Source organism: Podarcis gaigeae, assembly GCF_964106915.1.
Source record: "Podarcis gaigeae genome assembly, chromosome: 1".
NCBI lineage: Eukaryota > Metazoa > Chordata > Lepidosauria > Squamata > Lacertidae > Podarcis > Podarcis gaigeae.
In genome coordinates, this window is record NC_139678.1 from 82,263,714 (window position 1) to 82,283,786 (window position 20,073).

General features: G+C 46.3%; 1 protein-coding gene and 1 long non-coding RNA gene across 24 annotated transcripts in view; one reads left to right on the forward strand and one right to left on the reverse strand.

Moving 5' to 3' along the window:
* Positions 1–20,073, reverse strand: part of CTNND1 (catenin delta 1) — a 57,434-nt gene that overhangs the window by 13,810 nt on the left and 23,551 nt on the right. For 10 of the 22 annotated variants that reach the window (XM_083700621.1, XM_083700616.1, XM_083700620.1 and 7 more), the window contains exons 2-6: positions 17,250–17,363; positions 14,488–14,798; positions 12,316–12,387; positions 11,664–11,822; positions 10,215–10,747 (exon numbers count right to left, since the gene is read on the reverse strand). In XM_083700621.1, the coding sequence (XP_083556747.1) occupies positions 10,215–10,747; positions 11,664–11,822; positions 12,316–12,387; positions 14,488–14,682 (959 nt within the window). In that variant the 5' untranslated portion in view covers positions 14,683–14,798; positions 17,250–17,363. The remainder of the gene's footprint in view (positions 1–10,214; positions 10,748–11,663; positions 11,823–12,315; positions 12,388–14,487; positions 14,799–17,249; positions 17,364–20,073) is intronic. The other 12 variants (XM_083700605.1, XM_083700609.1, XM_083700608.1 and 9 more) reach the window with 2 other exon arrangements.
* LOC310826242 lies at positions 5–13,063 on the forward strand. 2 transcript variants are annotated; one of them, XR_014555660.1, is made up of 3 exons: positions 5–447; positions 7,709–7,830; positions 12,618–13,063. It is a non-coding gene; the product is annotated as an uncharacterized lncRNA (long non-coding RNA). The 2 variants fall into 2 exon arrangements; XR_014555661.1 differs by lacking the exon at positions 5–447 and adding an exon at positions 3,794–5,046.

Sequence of the window (20,073 nt, forward strand, 5' to 3'; positions counted from 1 at the left end):
CTGCCATGCTAAAAGCTGAAAGTGTGGCCCAAAAACCTGTGCCCGAACAGCCAATCCTCTAGCACAGCCTTTCTCAACCTGTGGATCGCCAGATGTTGTTGAACTACAACTCCCATCACCCATAGCTAGCAAGGCCAGAGCTCAGGGATGATGGGAGTTGTAGTCCAACAACATCTGGGGACCCACAGGTTGAGAACCGCTGCAAGGAACAGGTGGTGGCAGAACTTCCTAGTATAACCAAGTAAGAAGGCCCTCTTTCCCTGCATCACCTTGACTTTCCTTTCTTGTTCAAGTTTTCAGATACGTAGGTGACCACAAGCTCTCGAGGTAAAGCACCCAAGTGCTGGGATTGTCTTGAAATTAGAAGCAGACAATAACAATGACAGCAGCTTACACTAGCGGCTTAAGCTGGGCCCAGGAAGAAATGGTTGTTGTTCTTAAAGAGAGGTGAGCAGGTTCCCAGGTAGTTTTGTCACTGGGGATTTTTCCAGCACCTTTCGCCTCCTTTAAGTTATAGACACTTCGTGTATGTTACTGCAGCCTGGCCACCAGAGGGCAACTTGGCACCATCTGTGTCAAACCGCAGGCATTGCATTTTGTAGGTCATCCAACCTGCTCCTGCCCCAAACACACCCAAGATTCAGAAGAAGACTTCCAGTGCTTTATTCAGCCAGGCCTTCCGCTTTGCAATACTTCCAGTGTGCAGTAATTAAGCCAGGCAGACACTCCCGTTAGATTAGATGTTGAGATTTCAAGGACACCAAATTCTGACATGGCACAACTGAGCTACCACACACCCAAGCTGAACACACTCAAGATCTGCTTAGGAGCAAATGACTGCAAATGCCTCTGGAGGTCTTACATTTCATGCAGGGTGCTGGCTTAACTCCCCAAGATCCCTTCTAAATATAAAAGCAAGACCTGCACTGCAAACTTGGCTCAGCCATGAGATTCCCAACCTGTCCCAGTCACCCTCTTAAGAGACACCCTGTACCCTGGACAGTGTGACTGAAGCAATAGAAGGTGGGAGGGAGGAGAGAGAAAGAGAAAAGTGGCTAGGTGAAGGTAGGGAAGGGATGAGAGAGAGTGGTAGAAAAGGTCTCGGGACTATTTTTAACATCCTCAAGGAAAGCATAAGTCCCTTTCATCATGGTGCTACAAGGACAAAATGGTTACAGGGGTCTGTAGCATCAGGATACCTTTTTTCACAAACTATTCACATGGCATGAATGGATGCAAGGTCTGTAACATGCAGGAAAACCGATGCTTCCACTGCCTTAAAGGAACAGAACCCTTGCCTCCTCATGGAAATGTAGTCCCTCTAACACTTGGTTTTCCTGTTAATGGATGCATTTGGGGCCTATATAACTCAGTATACAAGCACAGGAGACAGGACAAGACTCGATACCAAGAGCACTTCAGCTTTTGCAATAGTAATATAAAAAGCTTTCAGGCCCTCACAGTCATGGAAGAAGCTTAAACACTGTCCAAGGAAGGTTTTTAGGTAAAGATGGAGATGGCCAAGGATCCCCCGACCCTGAGATCAGCCTCACAGGTTTAATGTTCCAGGTGGCTCCACATTCCTTTAAAACATTCTTACTGCTGGAAACAGAACTGCACAAGGAGGACCCAGGAAGTCTCACCAGGAACCGATCTCCCACTTTGGGAGCAGAGTTGTGTGTGGCTGGTTAAGCTGTGCTCCATCTCTCCAATCGGTAAAGCATGCAAAGCTTTCCCAACCCCATTTAAATCCTCAGCACCAAATCCCTGGGTCCTTATCTATATCCATATGCAATGCATAGTTCTAAAAGCAAGTAAGCCCACACTGTAGATACCCAAACCAAGCGTGCACAAAGAAAGCAATGTCAAGATTACCCAACTTCCTCCCCCCCCCAAAAAAAATATTCTATCCTGGACACCCACACACCAAGTTGATGGTGATGATGATTACTCATCCAAGACCAAACTCAGGACTTGTTTTGCTTTTGCCAAACTACCCCAATGCTTTGCAACCTGAAAGGAGACAACAAGATGTGCATCTTCGCAGACTCCCTCAGAAATGGGGTCCAGTAGAAACCCCCAGCCCACCCTGCTTTCAGGGTGTAAACACACACAGTGCATCTCCAACACCTGTCATTTGTGCCCACACAGATGCACTGCCAAGGACGTACACCTAAAGCCTCCTCCACCCACTGCCTGGAGTGGTTTTGCACACATGAATGTTGGGCCAAAGGGGGACTAATGGGAAGAGCTCCTTCCTTTGCAGCTTCCTTGCTGAATCAACTTAGGGGGGGGCCACCGCTTAGTAGCAAAGCGCAGATTTCACACTAGTGGTCTGGTCCAGGACTGGGGAGCCTCCCAAGGGACAAGGAATTATATCTGCATAGTGGAGCTGTCATGCTTTACACGTATACGGTCTCTCAAGATCAGGCTCTGGCGCCTGTGGTTAAGAAAAGAAAAGGAAGTGGGTAGCAGCAGCAACTTTGGGAGAGATGCTTGTGCAAGACCAATTAGAGCTGATGATGGACAACACCAGAGTAGCTGGGAAACCAGCCCAAGTCAGAGGAAGGCACTTCTTCATAACCTCAGCATACTGCCTGATCTCCATACCCAAGCCTTGGCCAGGAATGGGATCCTGACAGAGTGGTCCCAAAGCTGGAATGGAGGAAGCAAGTGGTCCCATGGGGTGAAAGAGGCAACCGAGGATTGTGTGGCCCCAAGGAATGCCACCTTAAATCATGGGGAGGGCAGAAGGCATAGCCTTCATTTTCATCTTCAAATATTCAAGCAGACATTCTGGGGGGTGGGGGGTGGGACTGCTTGTATGATCAAATTTCCATGTTTTTAAGACACAGGTGGAAAACCTGCAAAATGCAGACAGCACCTCCCACCCAAAAAAGTGGAGAGAAAAAGAGACAATAGGGAGGGAGGGAGGGAGAGAGGGAGGGAGGGAGAGAGGGATAAAGAAAGAATTCTCTCCACTGCTAGTATTCAGCTCCTAACTACTTTCCCACCAAATAAATGTGTTCCTCTGCTCTAAAAATGTTGCTCTGCCCAGCTAATAAGAAGCCAATTCCCTAGTCATGGTTTGCTCTGATTCAAAGTTAAATGCCTGAATGAGAGTGGACAGGTTTCAAGATTCACCTGCTCTTTAAGCAGAGATGGGAATAATCCAGAAAGCAACTAGGTTTTAGTCAGTGAACACTGCAGCTTTGGAAAGGCAGAGCCCCTACTTTCATTAGTTTTAAACAGATTGGTTGCTGAAAAATTTATTTTCCTCCACTTTGTTTTAAAGTGATTTGTGATTTAACACTGTTGCTTTGGTTTTATTTTGTTGTTTCTATTATTATGTGTGCTTTTAAAAAATCCTGTAAGCTGCCTCAGAGAACTCTGATTATTGGGTGGCCTATAAATTGCAAGCACAAATTAGGGGGGACGACCCATCCCTTAGCAGGCAACATGATTTCAGATTCCATATCCATATCTGTAGCAAACATATTCTTGTCAAGCTGGCTTGTGGTTAAATGTTCTTGCTGCATCTCATGTCACATTTTTAAAAAACACCAAGAACATAGTTGAAGTCACATTTGCAGGGCATGATGCACATATTGTGGAACTTATGTTCAAGCAAGACAAATTTGAGTTAGCCCACTAATTTAGCTGTAATGAGAGCTGAAAGGGTGACTTCTGACTCCTTAATGCAGGCATAGGCAAATTCGGCCCTCCAGATGTTTTGGGGACTACAACTCCCATCATCCCTGACCCTGGTCCTGTTAGGTAGGGATGATGGGAGTTGTAGTCCCAAAACATTTGGCGGGCCACCGAGTTTGCCTATGCCTGCCTTAATGCCTCACTTCCAATTTTTCAGCATTTTAACAGCCTGTATTCTATGAGGAAGCTGCTTTTTTTATTTTTGTTTTAAAGTGCATTAAGCTTTTGCTTTCATAGCTTCTCACAAGCGATTCCTCAGGAGCTGCATGATGCCCAGCCCAGTTCCAAAGCACTGCTTCAGACGGGTGGTTTTCAGCGTATATTTTGTAGGAAACCCATCAAGGAAATTTGCTATGGCAAAGCAATGAAGCTTCCATCTAAGGCGGGGCCTCCCATTACCTCCCTTTCTTGTATGGCCATTGTTGCATGGGGTTCATTCAACAGTGAACATTCAGAACAATAGCACAGCCTGAAAGGCCTGGCCAGTGGCCTACATAAACAGAGAAGGCACCCTAATATCCACTGAAACACAAAAGGACAGGCAAATACCAGCTCCTTATCAGACAAGTCAGTGTGGAAATAAGCCCCTGAAGGAAGGAAGTTTGAAGACCACTGTGCACCAGACTGCAAGTGTCCAAGCTGCCTTCTGGAGGGAAAGTGCCGTTGACTTGGCAGTTGCTTTCCAGCTTGAAAACGTGTTCATACAAGACAGTCACATAGCTCTGGGTTATTTTTGAAACCACAAATACTGTTCCCTACATGCCCTAATCTCTTAGATCACAGAGCATACAAGAGACACTCGTCCAAGCTTTAACCCCTCCCTTCTCACTGCAAGGGATTCAAACTGGGGCTCTTCAAAAGGCAACACTTGGGCCTGGCAGCTGTTCTGGGAAACTTCATCAAAACCGTCATATCGTCTCAAAGCAGCAAACCAACCCGTACCGACTTTCCGTGTGAAAATACGAGAGCACGGGGTGGGGGGCGAGGGAATCAATCCTCTACAGTGGCTTACTGTCAGACCACATCACCTCCTGGTGTTTTTCGTGCATGCCTCAGAAGTTTAGCAGAATGCTCGCAAGTGGGTCTCCTGACCTTCATGGCAGATTACTGAGCTAGAGGACACTGAACATACTAAAAGGCTGTTGAGGCCTTTCTTCGCAAGGGCAAGCTGTCAAGTCACAATGGTTAAAAAAAAAAGTAGTAAAGTTCAGTTCCTTACTCAGAACAAGTAAAGATGTTATCTGGCTAGTTACCATCATAGGAAAGAGAATGGACAACAGACACGCACACACAGCTCAACACAGGAGGTGGCAGCACAAGGAGAGAGCTCAGTCGGTAAAGCATGAGACACTTACCGTATTTTTCGCCCTATAGGACACACTTTTCCCCCTCCAAAAATGAAGGGGAAATGTGTGTGCGTCCTATGGGGTGAATGCAGGCTTTCGCTGAAGCCTGGAGAGCGAGGGGGGTCGGTGCGCACCAACCCCTCTCGCTCCCCAGGCTTCAGGAAGCTATCCACTAGCCGTGGGAGACGCAGCTCTCAAAGTCGCGCGGCTCTCCCACGGCTAGCGGAGAGCTTGCCAGCACCCAGAAGCTTGGGGCGAGCTGAGCTCAGCACGCCCCAAGCTTCAGGCTTCGCGCAGCGCTCCACTAGCCGTGGGGTGCTTCCCCCGCCCCAGCCCTGCACCTGGGGAGGGGGGAATAATATTTTTTTCTTTATTCCCCCTCCAAAAAAAACTAGGTGCATCCTATGGGGTGAAAAATACAGTAATCTCAGGGTTGTGGGTTTGAGTCCCATGCTGGGCAAAAGATTCCTGCATTGCATGGGGTTGGACTAGATGACGGGGTATAAATAATAAAATTTATTATTATTATTATTATTATTATTATTATTACTATTATTATTACTACCCTCGCAACCCCTTTCAACTCTACAATTCCATGGATTCCACAGAGCCAGTGTAGCAGAGTGGTTTGAGTACTGGACTAGAACCTAGGAGACCAGGGTTCAAATCCACAATCAGTGTTGAAGCTCAATGAACATACCTTTGCTCAGGCACTCTCTCAGACTGACCGACCTCACACGGTTGTCATGAGGATAAAGATGTGGAAAGGGAAAGAACCATGTATATATACCACCTTCAGCTTCTCGAAGGAAAGGTGGAAAAAATAATAAATATAAATAATAAATAGTTTATTCAACCTTTATTTGCTTGCACAAAGCACAGCAATTTCAGAACTGGCAGTTAAACTCCACGCTTGGAAATTCTACTGGAGCAGCTTTTATGCATCAATGTTAACTGTGCAGGTCACAGGTCAGAACAATACAGCACAGGAAGGAGCCGCTTTTCTATAATCATGTGAGCAAGTCGCTTAATTGGTCACTCCTCTGGCTAAACTTAAGATGCCACAAGCATTATCAGCAAAAAAAAGCCTGAGGTTATGGGCATTTTAAGCAGTCCTGAGTTTTCAGGCATTATTTTTGTTATTAAATTTGTATCCCGCCTTTCCACCAAATCATGCTCAAAACAGCATCAAAACATCCCTTTATTGCTCCTGACGAACTCATGAAACAGAAACATTTCCACGGAAAACAAAACACTGCACCATCATCACCTGTCTAGCAAGAGCAGTCCAAACTGGGATGGGGTAGGACTGCAGCTGCTCTGAAGTAATTTGAGAATCCTCAGGAGATCCTGAACACAGATCTCCTATGCGTTCTTGGAGATCTTGTTTATCTGTTGAGAAGCCAAAACTGGATGAAGTTGTCCACTGGGCCCAAGCAGCAGGTTTTGCAGAATTTCAGCCTCCCCTAACCCACCCTGCCCTGATGCGTCCTGGGCAATACATCCATTGTTAACATTCATGAAGTCAGTCGGGCAAGAGAAGCCATCACTCTGCTCCATCAAAAACCTGCAGAGTTTAGAAGCTGTGCAGGTCAGGCAGAAGACACCACTTCTCCCCTTCTAGGCCTCAGTTCTGCAGCCAAAAGCTACCACAACCGATTAATGACAAAGTCACCTACTTCAGGGCAAAAAAAAATCCTTCCAGTAGCACCTTAAAGACCAACTAAGTTAGTTCTTGGTTGGAGCTTTCGTGTGCATGCACACTTCTTCAGATACACTGAAACAGAAGTTTCCAGACCCTTCTATATAGTGAGAAGGTGGGGAGGGGTATTACTCAGAAGGGTGGTGGGAATGGGTGATTGGCAGATAGCTGTGATGAGCCCGTTGACGACTCTTAACGACTGCAATAGGTCTTACAGGAAAAAGCAAGGGGTGAAAAGGTGAAAAATGGCTTTGTCATGTATAATGAGATAAGAATCCAAGGTCTTTGTTCAGGCCAGGTTTCTCCATGGTTTTAAGTTTGGTGATAAGTTGCAATTCAGCAGCTTCTCTTTCCAGTCTATTTCTGAAATTCCTTTGTAGTAAAACAGCTACTTTGAGATCTTGTATAGAATGTCCTGGGAGATTGAAGTGTTCTCCTACTGGTTTCTCTGTCTTGTGATTCCTGATGTCTGATTTATGTCCGTTTATTCTTTGGCGTAAGGTCGGGCCTGTTTGTCCAATATAGAGAGCTGAAGGACACTGTTGGCATTTGATGGCATACACAATGTTAGACGATGAGCAATTAATTATCACCAAACTTAAAACCATGGAGAGTCCTGGTCTGAACAATACTGAGTAATACCCCTCCCCACCTTCTCACTATATAGAAGGGTCTGGAAACTTCTGTTTCAGTGTATCTGAAGAAGTGTGCATGCACACGAAAGCTCATACCAAGAACTAACTTAGTTGGTCTTTAAGGTGCTACTGGAAGGAATTTTTTTTTTGTTTTGACTATGGCAGACCAACACGGCTACCTATCTGTAACCTACTTCAGGGGTTAGTCAAGGTGGTCAAAATTCTTCCTCTCTGACAGCAATGTCAACCAGCAAAGGAGTATTAGACAAGATAGTCATTTTACATACCTTTAATCCATGTACTTTAATCTGCAGAATACTGTATACAGTGGAAGGGGGTGAACAGAACTGAAATTGTGCTGAGGATGAATACTCTGGGTCAACACTGAGCGAAGGACAGGCAGAGACAGAAACTGACACGAAGCAGCAGAAGACAGGTAGGAAACTACAGAAGAGGAATGGAAACTATGCCGTGGAGTTTGCGACTATTCAGCTCCACTTTGCCAAAAGCCTGAACTTTTAACAACCCTCTTTCTATCTGAATAGCTAAGATAAATTATCAACCCTGTGTCTCCACAACAAATCAGGGTATTTAAGTCTGGGTGGTTGGGATGCGGGGGTTTTTCAATGGAAGTTGATATTCGCAAGATCATACTACACCAAAGCAAGGGGACAGGCCTTTACTGTGGGATCAGTGCTTCTCACACATAGAAGTTTTTCGCAGCATCCACACAATGCCAGTGTCATCAGCCTACTATAATCTGAATCTCCACCCCATTTACCCTTTCTGGGGGATTTGCCCTTTCTGGGTGAAATCAATTTTTAAAAAAATGTTGCCATTGACCTATTTGTAGCCTTAACCCCCCATCTGAAAACACCCATTTGACTGTAAACCTATGCCACCATTAGGCAAACAAGAAAAGAGAAGGTTATGTCTGGGGTTCCCCATGCAGCACTTGCAGACATCGGAACACACAACTCTTGGTGCCCATCTGGCAACTGCAACCACTACCTACTTTGTTGTTGTTCCTATTTTTTTACACTTCAGCAGCAGCAGCAGCTGCACTGGCTGGAAAGAGAGCTGCCGGCCGCCAGCTGCCCCACCTCTCGCTTTCCATTTCCCAGAACACCTTTGGGTCCCATGTAAGCCCAGAGGCATTATTCACTGGAAAGAAAGAAAGATGATGCAGCAGCCTTCTTCTGAAACTTCTCAGGGGAAAAACGCCACTGCCTGCTAAATCTCTGAGATTGGAGAGTGGGCGGCAGATTCCTTTTTTTTAGGTTGATACAAGAGAAAGCAAGCATGAATGTGTCAACTTTTTAAAAATCTGTTTGAGGGTATTTTGCCTGCTCTTTGGGTGTGTGTCTCCGAGGGGGGGTGTATGTGCATGCGTCTGCTTTATTTGTTTTGGGGGGCATGTTGGCCATTTTACATGTTTTAGGTTTTTTTGTTTGTGGTGGGTAAGTTCTGGCTGTTTTTCCTGTGTGAAATGATGATGATGATATTTATTTCTACCCTGCCCATCTGGCTGGGTTTCCCCAGCTGCTCTGGGCAGCTCCCAACAGAGTATCAAAACATAAGAAAACATCAAACATTAAAAACTTCCCTAAACAGGGCTGCCTTCAGATATCTTCTAAAAGTCAGATAGTTGTTTATTTCTTGGACATCTGATGGGAGGGCGTTCCACAGGGCGGGCGCCACAACTGAAAAGGCCCTCTGTCTGGTTCCCTGTAACCTCACTTCTCGCTGCCAGAAGGCCCTCGGAGCTGGACCTCAGTGTCCGGGGTGAACAATGCAAGTGGAGACACTCCTTCAGGTATACTGGGTATTTTGTGGTGACCATGACAGTTTTAGATTTCCAAATGTGACCCCAGGCCACACACAAAAAACCTGGTAAGCCCTAGGTTTATCTATTTATTTAGTAAGATTTGTACACCATGCAAGTATTTGAATCTTGATACAGAGCCCTGAAGCCCCTGGCTCTACACCTGTGAACCAATCACTGCTACCTGTATGCGCAACAGAAAAAATGCTGTTCATACAGTCAGGGTCTTCTTGGCAATGGAAAGCATGAACCCACAGCTGTGCAACTGCAAGGCTCATTTTCATGCTGCAGTGACAACAGGATTCACTGTCACAACGGGAAGGAATGAAGAGTACCTCATAGTACCGGCATCAGAGATGCCATCTTATTATAGTTAGGCCTTATCTAGCACCTTAGTGAGACTCCTCATACACACACTCAAGAATTCTTCACAAGAGTCCTGCAGAGCTAGCTTAGTATCATCCCCACATTGAAGGTGGAGGATACTGCAGAGCAGGACTAATGGAGTGGCTTGCTTATGATCACTTAGCACATGGCAAGAGGTAACATGTGAATGGGGACTTTTCACCCAGAAAATAGCCATCAGGCTGAGCTCTCAATATACTTCATCTTGAGGCCAAAAAGACCACAAGTTCCTTACAATTATCACCACACATTCAGCGGCACATTTTTGGAAGGTTTACTGGAAAGAACATTTTCAGCCTTTTCCCTTTTAACTGAAGGGACAAAAGCAGATGAGCAGAGTCCTCTAGAAAAATTCTGCTCACCCCTGAATCCCAAGGCCAAGTCTGTACAACTCTAAATCTCGCTTTAGAGACTGCATTGTCACTCGGAACGACAGCAGTGTCTCAAAGAGCTATGGTAAAAGCATGTCTTCACCATGTTTCTCAAGAATGAGCGCATGTCCACCCCTCCAGCGTCGCTTTAACAGATTCTATATCATGGCAGAATCATTGCGACCATCTGCCCTAGAATGCCAAGCAGAATGCTCCTACCTGAGTCTCTGGCGGGGATCGGAGGGAGTCCCAGTCCGCCTGGCAGTACCATAGTCTGGCATGGTGCCGTAATCAAGGTCATCGTATCCCATGCTGCGCTGGTCGTCCTCCAACCCATAAGGCTCTGGGTGGAAGCGGTTCAAGTCCATGTTGCTTCCCCCTACCCGCACCTGCGGCTGAGGCCCATAGACATCCTGCCGACTGGGGGCCCGGTAGCCGTCCATGGAGGGGCGGTAGCGCTCGTCGATGCGCGTCACGCGGGACAGGCTGCCATAGTTGTGCTCGCTGCCGTGGTAGCTGTCCTCGTACGGGCGGCCGTAGCCGTCTGGGTAGTGGTAGTTTCGTGGGAGGGTAGCTGTGCCCGGCTGGCTCATGTAGGCCCCAGGGCCGCCATTGGTGTTTTTCCTGAAGTTCCTATCCATGGTCTGGATGTAGTTGTTGGGGACTGGAGAGCCATCCACAGGCAGCCCATCGGGGCCAACAGGAACTTGCTGCACTGTGCGCGTGGTCATGGTCTTCACAACCTTCTTCACCTACACAACAGTAACGGGAGCTGTTAGGCATCTGCCAGCGCCTTTGACCCCAAAGTAGTCAGTGCCAAGCTGGAATCACTGATTTCTTTGTGGTATTTCCCCATTACTTCCACATGGTCTTGCTCTTCTTACCCTCCGTGGCTCTTGTTCTGGGCCGTCTTTCTAGACGGCGGGGTAGCTAATGTGGCACCCTCCAGATGCTGGACTACAACTCCCATCATCCTTTGCCATTAGCCATGATGTAAGCGGGAAGCTCAACACCACATGGTGGTACACCTTTCATAAACCTTTGCAGGTGCTTGCAAAACTTGTGCACTGCAGGCGAGTTAAGTCCAACCCTAAATGTTTTCTTGCTGAGAGAACTGGCAGAGCTGCAGTTCTCAGAATCCTGCTTCTGGGACACTTTGGTTAAGCACAATGCAATATTGCCCATTGGTTAAGCCTGGCTAAGCTATTAGGAGCTGGTGGCAGAATCACATGCTCCCTCCTTCCTGCCCAGCTTATATCCTGCTCCTCTGTTAAAATGGTGAGTTCTGTCTGCTGTCTACATCACCACCAATAAACATGAATGGCAGTTAGGTTAGACAGGTTGAATTCATGCTCCCAGAAATGAGGGAGGGGAGCGAGTGCAATCCTGCAGGCCTCCCTCTACTGGTGAATTAAGTTGCCTTCACTGTGCCTGCATAGACTTTTGGGGATAACAAACGAAGCAGCGAAAACTACTTTAGATCACTGCATAGAGGCAGCTGCCACTAATGGAAATTTAAAACACCGCTTGTTTGGGTGCTCTAAGCCCCAGCGGTTCTTTGCTGTCGAGTGTCTGGTACACACAAGCCTAATCTCTTCCCAACCCAGCTACTAAATAAGGGGCACATTTCACAATATCAGAACCTGCAATTATTCTCAAGCCTCTCACCGTGGTCTCTGTACGGCGAGTTTTCCCATCATCAGAGGTCTCCACCGAAATAACTGACATGGCACCCTCGGGATCCTCCTCCATAGTGTAAGTCTCTTCCACAATCTGTCCTGGGTCTTGCATCCTGGGAATGGTGCTGTATATGAGGTGACTGTGGTCCTAAGGAGACGGAGATACAGATCAGCAGCAGCCCAATTCTGCCCAGACAATTCTCCACACTTCCCATAAGCCAGGCACAACCTGCCAAGTTCCCTTTAATACCCAGTCTCTCTCTCTCAGGAAGCGCATACACAAAAAGGGGTTTTTTTCTCTTTAGACATTGCTATTTAAGGCTTTTGAACCCAAGTTCCAGTTCAAACCACAGTAAATTCATGCAACAAAATAGGACGTCAACCACTGAGTGGCTTTCCATTCAACGCAAGAGTAGGAGAGAAAGTGACTCAGACTTCCTCTCCACGTGCATAACAGTTTCTCAACATTTTATGGAGGAAAAATGTAGGCCCATCCCACCCACCACAGGCTACAGATTGGAGAACCTCAAAGAATCCAGCCCAAATTTTCACATCAGGTTAGATCCCCTTGAAAAAAGCAACAACACCTTCAGCAAACTAGTGCCACCTGCCAGAAAGAAGTTTTCAGTTCCGTTCTTTACCTGTGGTCCGTTGAGTTTCAGTTCAGAGAATTTCTGTCTCTCCAGGTCAGCATTGCCCAAGAAACGGCCGTTCTGTAAAAGAAAATAGTGGTGCATTTGTGTCCACAATCAGGGGAAATAAGGGGGGGCGGGGGAGTGGAAGTCACCTGTGGCAATTGAGCAAGTTCAGCCCTGGTTGAGTTTCTGGCTCACCATAAAGTGAAGAAGCTAGAAGGCTGGTCTGGCGCAATTAGCAAGTAACACGATACATATAGGTTGCAGAGTGTTAGGTAGCTCCTTAAGAGGTTTATGCTTCCTCACAGGTGGAGAGAGAAACGGACAAGTTCTCCTGTCCATCTATGAAACCCTATGCAGGGAGAGAATGCAGCATCCCAGAGAGAACTAAAAAAGACTGCATGCTGCCACAACCCAAAAGGCACCAAGAGCTCTTAACTAAGGTAGCTAACTAAAGCACATGGAAGATCACCTTGAGAAAACAGTTCAGAGACTGGGAAAAGCAGCCCATGGCCACAACAGCTCAAAAGTCTCAAGTCCCATCTCCATCCTACAAAAAGAACGAGGGTGACCCATCTCAGCAGACCTCTCCCCTCCAGAGTGAAAAGGAATTAAATGCAGGATCTTCCAAGTAGAGCACTCAAGTTCAACACCACCTTGCAGACCCCTGCAGCTCTGTTCTTGTGTGCATCCCAAACAGTTTCCATCCCTGTTGGGGCAGAATTTCTGAACTAAACAGGACTCAAAATAGCAACCGCAAGCTTAATAAGTATCCTTTGGCGCTGTCTACTTCCTCAACCCTACCCCTGAGGTTGAGAAGTACAAAACGCAAATAGCTATCAGTAATCAAACAGAAAGGGAAAGGCAAGATGAGCTTGGCTTAAAAGCCTCAAAAAAAAGTCATCTGGGGGTTTTCTCCACATCTACCCGAGACATTTCCTTCATGCTACTTCATCCTGGTGTGTCTGAATTTGAGGGCACCTTGCTATGAAAGAACGAGGGTTGCCATTATGAGCAGCTAGGGCAAGGAAGTTTTGATTGTTCTACAGCAGCTTAAATGAAGAACTCTGGCTTATTATTATTTTTTACACCAAGATCCCCATAACCAGGATGTTCTCTAGAAAGCACTACAGCAGCTAACTCCACTTCTTTGCTGGGCATCCCGTTACACAGATACACACTCTGAACCATCAGTAATCAATACAAGCACACACTGGCCCACTTCAAGCCTAACATTAAGGCAAACCATGAGGGAATGGGTTTGGGGGTACTCTGGGCAAAAATCACAGCTGGTTTGCTCCTGTCCTGCTGCTGATACCCAGAGTTAAGCCATGGTTTGGCCTAGCATTACATCAAACCACAAGTTGTAGCCAAGGTTTGTTTATGACTTACCACGCATGGCTCATCTGGAGTGAGGTAAACCATGAGCCTGGTCTTGAAGGTCCCAATAAGCCAAGCCATGGCTTAGTTCTTAGTACTGTGGCAGTAGGACTAGAATAGATGTGAAGTGGCCGCACGTTCTGCTCTGAGTACCTGCAGGCTCACTCATCCACACTTCAATGTGTTTGGGCTTAGTGTTATAGGTGAACCAGACTTCTAAGTATGGTATGATATACTACTGGTCTTCAGGAGTTAAAATGGGAATAGGGAGGAGAGAATGAGAGTTGGAAGGGACCCTGGGGCTTAACTAGTCCAACCCTCTACAATGGAGGAATTACAGCTAAAGAATCCCTGACAGATGGCCAGCCAACCTCTGCTTAGAAGCCTCCAATGAAAGGAGAGTCCACCACTTTCCATGAGGTGGACTCCTATAAAGGAGGGTATGTCTCCCAAGGAGAAGCACTTCAGTTTCTCCTTCAACATGGACGGTGGTTTTTATTTCATATGACACTAGGCACTGTGAAAGCAAAATCTAGCCACTCACTCAACATTGGTTGCTCAACCTCTCCATGACACCACTTCCTAAACAGAGCTGTTGTCTAGGGTTAGCCGCTGAACAGGCACTGGCCCGTAGACCCAGCTATGCAAAGTGCAGAATGTCATAGCCCTTGGGCCCAGTTGCCCCGCAAACCATCCCCGACAGAAGCCACACTACCAAGGCGGCACTCCAGCAGGCACCACTTGAGTCCAGAAGCCAACAAGCATCCTGCTTGCCCACCTCACCTGAGGTGATTTTACCTGGTGCCGGCGGGTGAGGGTGCCGTTGGCCATGGTCTGGCTGGCATCCTGCGGGGAGACGCGGACGCGCTCCAGCTGTGCAGAGACATGGCGCCGCTCCTCCTCCAGTGCCCGCGTCAGCTTCTCAAACTGCGCCTCCTGCTCTTTGACGGAGGCAAGTATACTGGCAGTCGACTCCACTTCCGAGTCATCCATGGTTGTGAAGGCCCCGCACGGGGGGAGGGCGGGTGCAAGGCAGGGAGATGCCACGGGGTTGGAGGGAACGGACGTCACACAGAAAAGGGGGCTGGAGGGGAGAAGGGAGCCCCTCACTTCGCACACAAGGGTTGGGGAGAAAGTAAGAAGAGAAAGATTTAGGTCACAGAAGAGAGAATTTGTTGCGTTGATTAAAAAAAATTTAAACTTGGGGAAAGACCAGAGTTTTGCTTCATTTTCCCCTCCCACAAATCAACAGAGCAGGAGGAGGAGACGACAAATTTTCTCCCTCCTAGCCTCCCCAAGGCAAACAAGTGCAAAAGGAAATTCGATTCACAAGGGTGCTTCTTCAGGAGAGAAGTGGCCATGGCAAATTATGTTTCATGGCTTCTTTTCTGCAGGCTCTTGCCAAAAGTGCAGGCCAGATTCTGGGAAGGATAGGCCCAGGTTTCTGGCACCCACAGAAGTTTGAGGGACAGTTTTAATGGTAATACTCAGGATTTTAACCAGTGGTCCTACTGGGAGTGCCTATGATTTCCCTCTAGGCTGACTATGGCCTTTTCTATACTTCCCCTGCAATTTAGCTCACTTGCTCCCAACAAATCCCTCACGTTATGTGGACGGTGTACCCTTCTAACATGAAGCACTTGGTTGAATCCCACTCTGAGCAGGAAACAACAAGCAGGAGAAAGGAGATTAGTTTGTGGGTTATTTAGAAGCTACCTGGTATATGTTGCCTTTGCAAGCTTAGCTTTGTGTGCCTTTTAATGCATAGGCGAGGGAACAGGAGTTTGGTCTATGTCTCCAGCACTAACGTTTTTCCTGTAATGCAAGACTGGTCCAAATAGCCCTGGCTTTTAAACACAGAGCAACCATTTGTTAATCCTCAGGAGTGACACTCTCAGTAGTGCCACACGCTCCCAAGATTTGTCTCATATCTACTAAGACCAGGACTTGTTCAGTGTGGCGGCACAAACCCTTGGAATGCACCCCCAATGAACATCAGTCAGGCACCTACGGTATTGGCATTTAGGAGCCTGCTTAAAAGCTCATCTGCTCATCCAGGCTTTCCCCTGGGAAATGATCCAATTATGTATTTGAGGTATTAAGCTGATCTTCTGGTTTGTGATGCATTTTGTATTGGTTTTTTGAATGTAGTTTTACTGCTCATCTTATGCTGCCCACTGCCATGGCTTTTTCCCTTAATGTTGGCAGAATAGATTTTTTTGCAAATAAATCTTAGTGATCCCTCAATACTGCCCTATTAATCCTGACGAGGTCGTCGCAAGAGCCGCCTCATATTTAACATGTGGCCTTTTGATATGGCTGCAATTTCCAAATTCCACTGCATCAGCACTTACAGATCTGACTGGCCTGTCTAGAGCCCAGGTCCTTGTCTCCTAAACAGGAAACTGCCTGTCAATTATGTTCTTGTGCATTCCTGTCAGGGTGCAATAGCCTTTAATTCCTCAATGTCATGTCACAGCTGGGAACAAGAAGTTAAGTTCCATCTTCCCCAACCAGGTGCCCTCCAGATGTTTTTGGACTACAGTTCCCATCAACCCCAATTGTTGGCCATGCTAGTTGGGGCTAATGGCAGTTGTAGTCCAAAACATCTGGAAGGCACCAAGCTGGGGGAGGCCAAGTTCGGTTGCTTTGTGACCTACCAACACAGTGATTATATATTGGGCAGAAAGATACCAAGAGCCAGCACCAGAAAGGTGGGCAGAGAAGGATGAAACTCATTCTCATTTTTCCAAAGCTCCAGTGTTAATGGCTTTTTCAAACACATGGTAGGAAACAGCAACATTCCATATAATACATCTATGTGTACATATAATATGTCTGGCCATATGCGGTTGTCAAATGCTCATCAACAATACACATCTAGAACGTTGCTACCACCATGGAGACAGCAGAGCTCTGTCTTATCTGGTTAAATCTGCCCAAGGTATTTTGAGGACACAGCGTGCATTTCCTTGGCTGCAGCATTACATATGTGAATGGCATTTAAGCAGTAAAGGGTTGGGAAGCAGTACAGCCTCTTAAAACCCTCAAACTTATTTTACAGCGAAATCTATCTCCAAAGTGCAAGATATTCCTTCAAGCCATTTCCCTCCAAGAGCTGTTTCCTTTACCACCTTTTATCAGCTGAAAACCACAGGTGTGGAGCTACAGGCTTTAATGTGGTTGTCAGCAATCGTTTCATGGCTAACAAGATGGGAAAGGGGAGCAAAGTGTTCTGCAAATCATATGCCACTGTGCTAGAGAACAGGGCACTGGCATAGGCCCAGCAGGAATGTCTTGAGACAGAATCTACTTAATAAATCCATAAAGCTGTGTTTGACTTTTAAAGCAACCCGTGCACAAAAGTGTGGTTGGAATTGGGGAGGCAGGAGGGAGTTAATGCCCACATTTGTACTCTACCTGGGGGCTTTTGATCTCCTTACCATGGGAGGAAATTCAAAAAATTTTAAATGGTCAGTTCAAGAGAAAAATAGAGCCCGCCACCCATAATGGAAGAGAACAAAATTACATTTAAGATTGATTTTTCACACCATACACACCTGTGAAGGAAGGCCGGTCTGAACTGATTGGCTAAGGCACAGCTTGGTCTAAGTGCAGAAAATCATGGAAGAAGAAGCCCAGCCACCAACAGCAAGGAAGCAGGAGGGAAAAGGCTGCAGAGACAGCAGAAAGGGGATTCAATATATGTGTGATTTTAAAAAATAAAAAAGGAACAAAGCACAAGAGGCATGTAAAGAAGGATCTATAATCAAACCAGTATTTATTCATTTAAAAAAACAACAACAAAACACTGTACCTATCTTCCACACCCCTCTAGATACTTTGGACTACAACTCGCTGGCTGGAGTTGGAAAAGACTACAATGAACCATTCCACCATTTCTCCCAAAGTGGAATTACAAGTGGTTTACAAAAGCACTTCTTAAAATGGAATGGTCACATTAACTGGTACAGCACTGCTACAATGGAAAAGAAAGCTCAGGTTTGCCCAACTGGATTACAGGGAATAAATGTGGTTTAGGATTTTTAAGGAGATTTCTGGCTCACAAGGTAACCTTCCAAAGGACAGCTAACAAGGCACACAGAAATTGGGAAAACACAAATAGAACTATTCTGCACACAGGTTGCCAACTCAGTGGGCCAACTAGTATTAAGATCTTGGTACTCTATGACTGACGGAAGGTAGATACAGAGCAAACAGCTTCCTCCAGCACTTAACATCCCACCTCAGGAAAGCCTTGCCCAAGCACGTCAGAATTGTATATTTTTTTAAAAAAGAAAAAATCCCAGGGGGTGGGGAAATCAAGGTAGGGACGGCCTGCTTGGACTAGTCTGGCCTCCAAGACAGCTCTCGCCTCAACCCACTTTCCCACGGTGCTGGTGACACACAACACCAGGCCCTAGACATGATTTACATACAAGGCCATGGGCACTAACAATCTGAGGCAGGGGGGATCTCTTTGGAGAGATTTATAATAGTGCAAAGAAAAGCAGCACAATCCCATGACCATTATCTGGAACACACAAACTGTATTTTGCAGTCATCCAACAGCTCCACTCACATCTTTGCCCAAGTCTTTCTTGCCCACTAAACAGTCCTATGCACACGCCCCAATGTGAAATTAAAATCCAAAAAAGCACTGTTGCTCCATTAACTGGATGCTACAATTAAGCAGGCAGGCAAGAGATGCACCTCATTAGTCATTTACTGGTAGCATCCAGAAAAAGTAGCCTTTCTAGAAGACCATCAGTTACGGAAATGTGGTTAGCGAGAACATGAGGAACAAGTTTGTGTAATCGCCATTAGATTTATTCAGCCTTAAATGCTTTGTGCTGAATGGCTGCAGTTCCTGAATATGCAGATGTTATGCTTTCAGAAGAAATTTAGATGCGAACTTGTGTCACAACACTCTGGGCTACAACAAGAGGACACACCACTTCTCATTGAGTCATATTTTTAGTCACATGTTAGGAATTGCTTATTTGACAACTGAACTTTTTTCACTTCGGTTCAGACATCTTGGCACCAGTTGGACTTTGACCCAGAGGAGATTGTTAGTTTGCTTTAAACAGTTTAGTGCTTTGCCATCCCATGGCCTCCACCCTATAATCTTTCTCTGCAGTTGCGCAGCGAGGATGCACCCAAGGCCTGGAAGAGTCCGAGAAACGCTCCCGTTTTTTCTTTCTAGGGCTGCTGTCGAAAATCTTCTGGCAATGGCTATAGTAAAATATGCATGGATGTATGATATGTGAAATGAACCATGGAAAGAGAAGAAGGGAAGTCACTGGGTATTTTGAAGTTTGTAAAATGTTTATTTGAAATAGTGAAATTGAAAATTTAATAACAAATATTATTTAAAAAAAAGAAAATCTTCTGGGCAGTCCCAAGCCCACTTCAAGTACATCATCAGCATCCCACTGTATAACTAACATCCCCAAGTGGAGCAAGCAGTGGTCCCAGTAGATGCCATCCGATGGAGGAGGCTGACTTACCCCTTTCCCCACAAAGGTTGCTTGGATTCAAATCTACCCTCTACAGTGGTACAAAGGTTCTTGAACTTAATCTGTTCCGAGAGTCTGTTTGACTCCCGAAACCATTCGAAAACCAAGGTACGGCTTTTGATTGGCTGCAGGAGCTTCCTGCACTCAAGCAGAAGTGGCGTTGGATGTGCGGCTTCCGAAAAACATTCACAAACCGGAACACTTACTTCCGGGTTTGTGGCATTCGGGAGCCAATTTGTTTGACAACTAAGCCGTTCGGGAATCAAGGTACCATTGTACTATACAGTGGTACCTCTGGTTACATACTTAATTCGTTCCGGAGGTCCGTTCTTAACCTGAAACTGTTCTTAACCTGAAGCACCACTTTAGCTAATGGGGCCTCCCACTGCCGCCGCGCGATTTCTGTTCTCACCCTGAAGCAAAGTTCTTAACCCGAGGTACTATTTCTGGGTTAGCGGAGTCTGTAACCTGAAGCGTATGTAACCCGAGGTACCACTGTACACTATTTCATCACAAGAGCGAGATGCCTAGACATTCCCAGAGTCTCCTCAATGTACTTTAAAATAGAAACACCTCAAGCCTGAAACATACAGACCTGGTTCACCAGTTCATGCCTTAGTATGAATATGTGAGCCAAGAGAGGTCCTGGAGAGACCATAGCTGCTGGACTCCTTCCCCTGTCCTCCAACTGACATGCTACCCAGAGCCAAGCTATGGCTTGCTATTGCATCACATCTGAACCCAGGCTTGTGGTTTGTCTCACTCCAGACAAATGAGTTTATAAATTGGGTCTGGTTATGGTTTAGTGTTCCATGTGAACTGAGCCACTGAGCAGAAAACCCTTCTGAGAGCTAGGCTATTA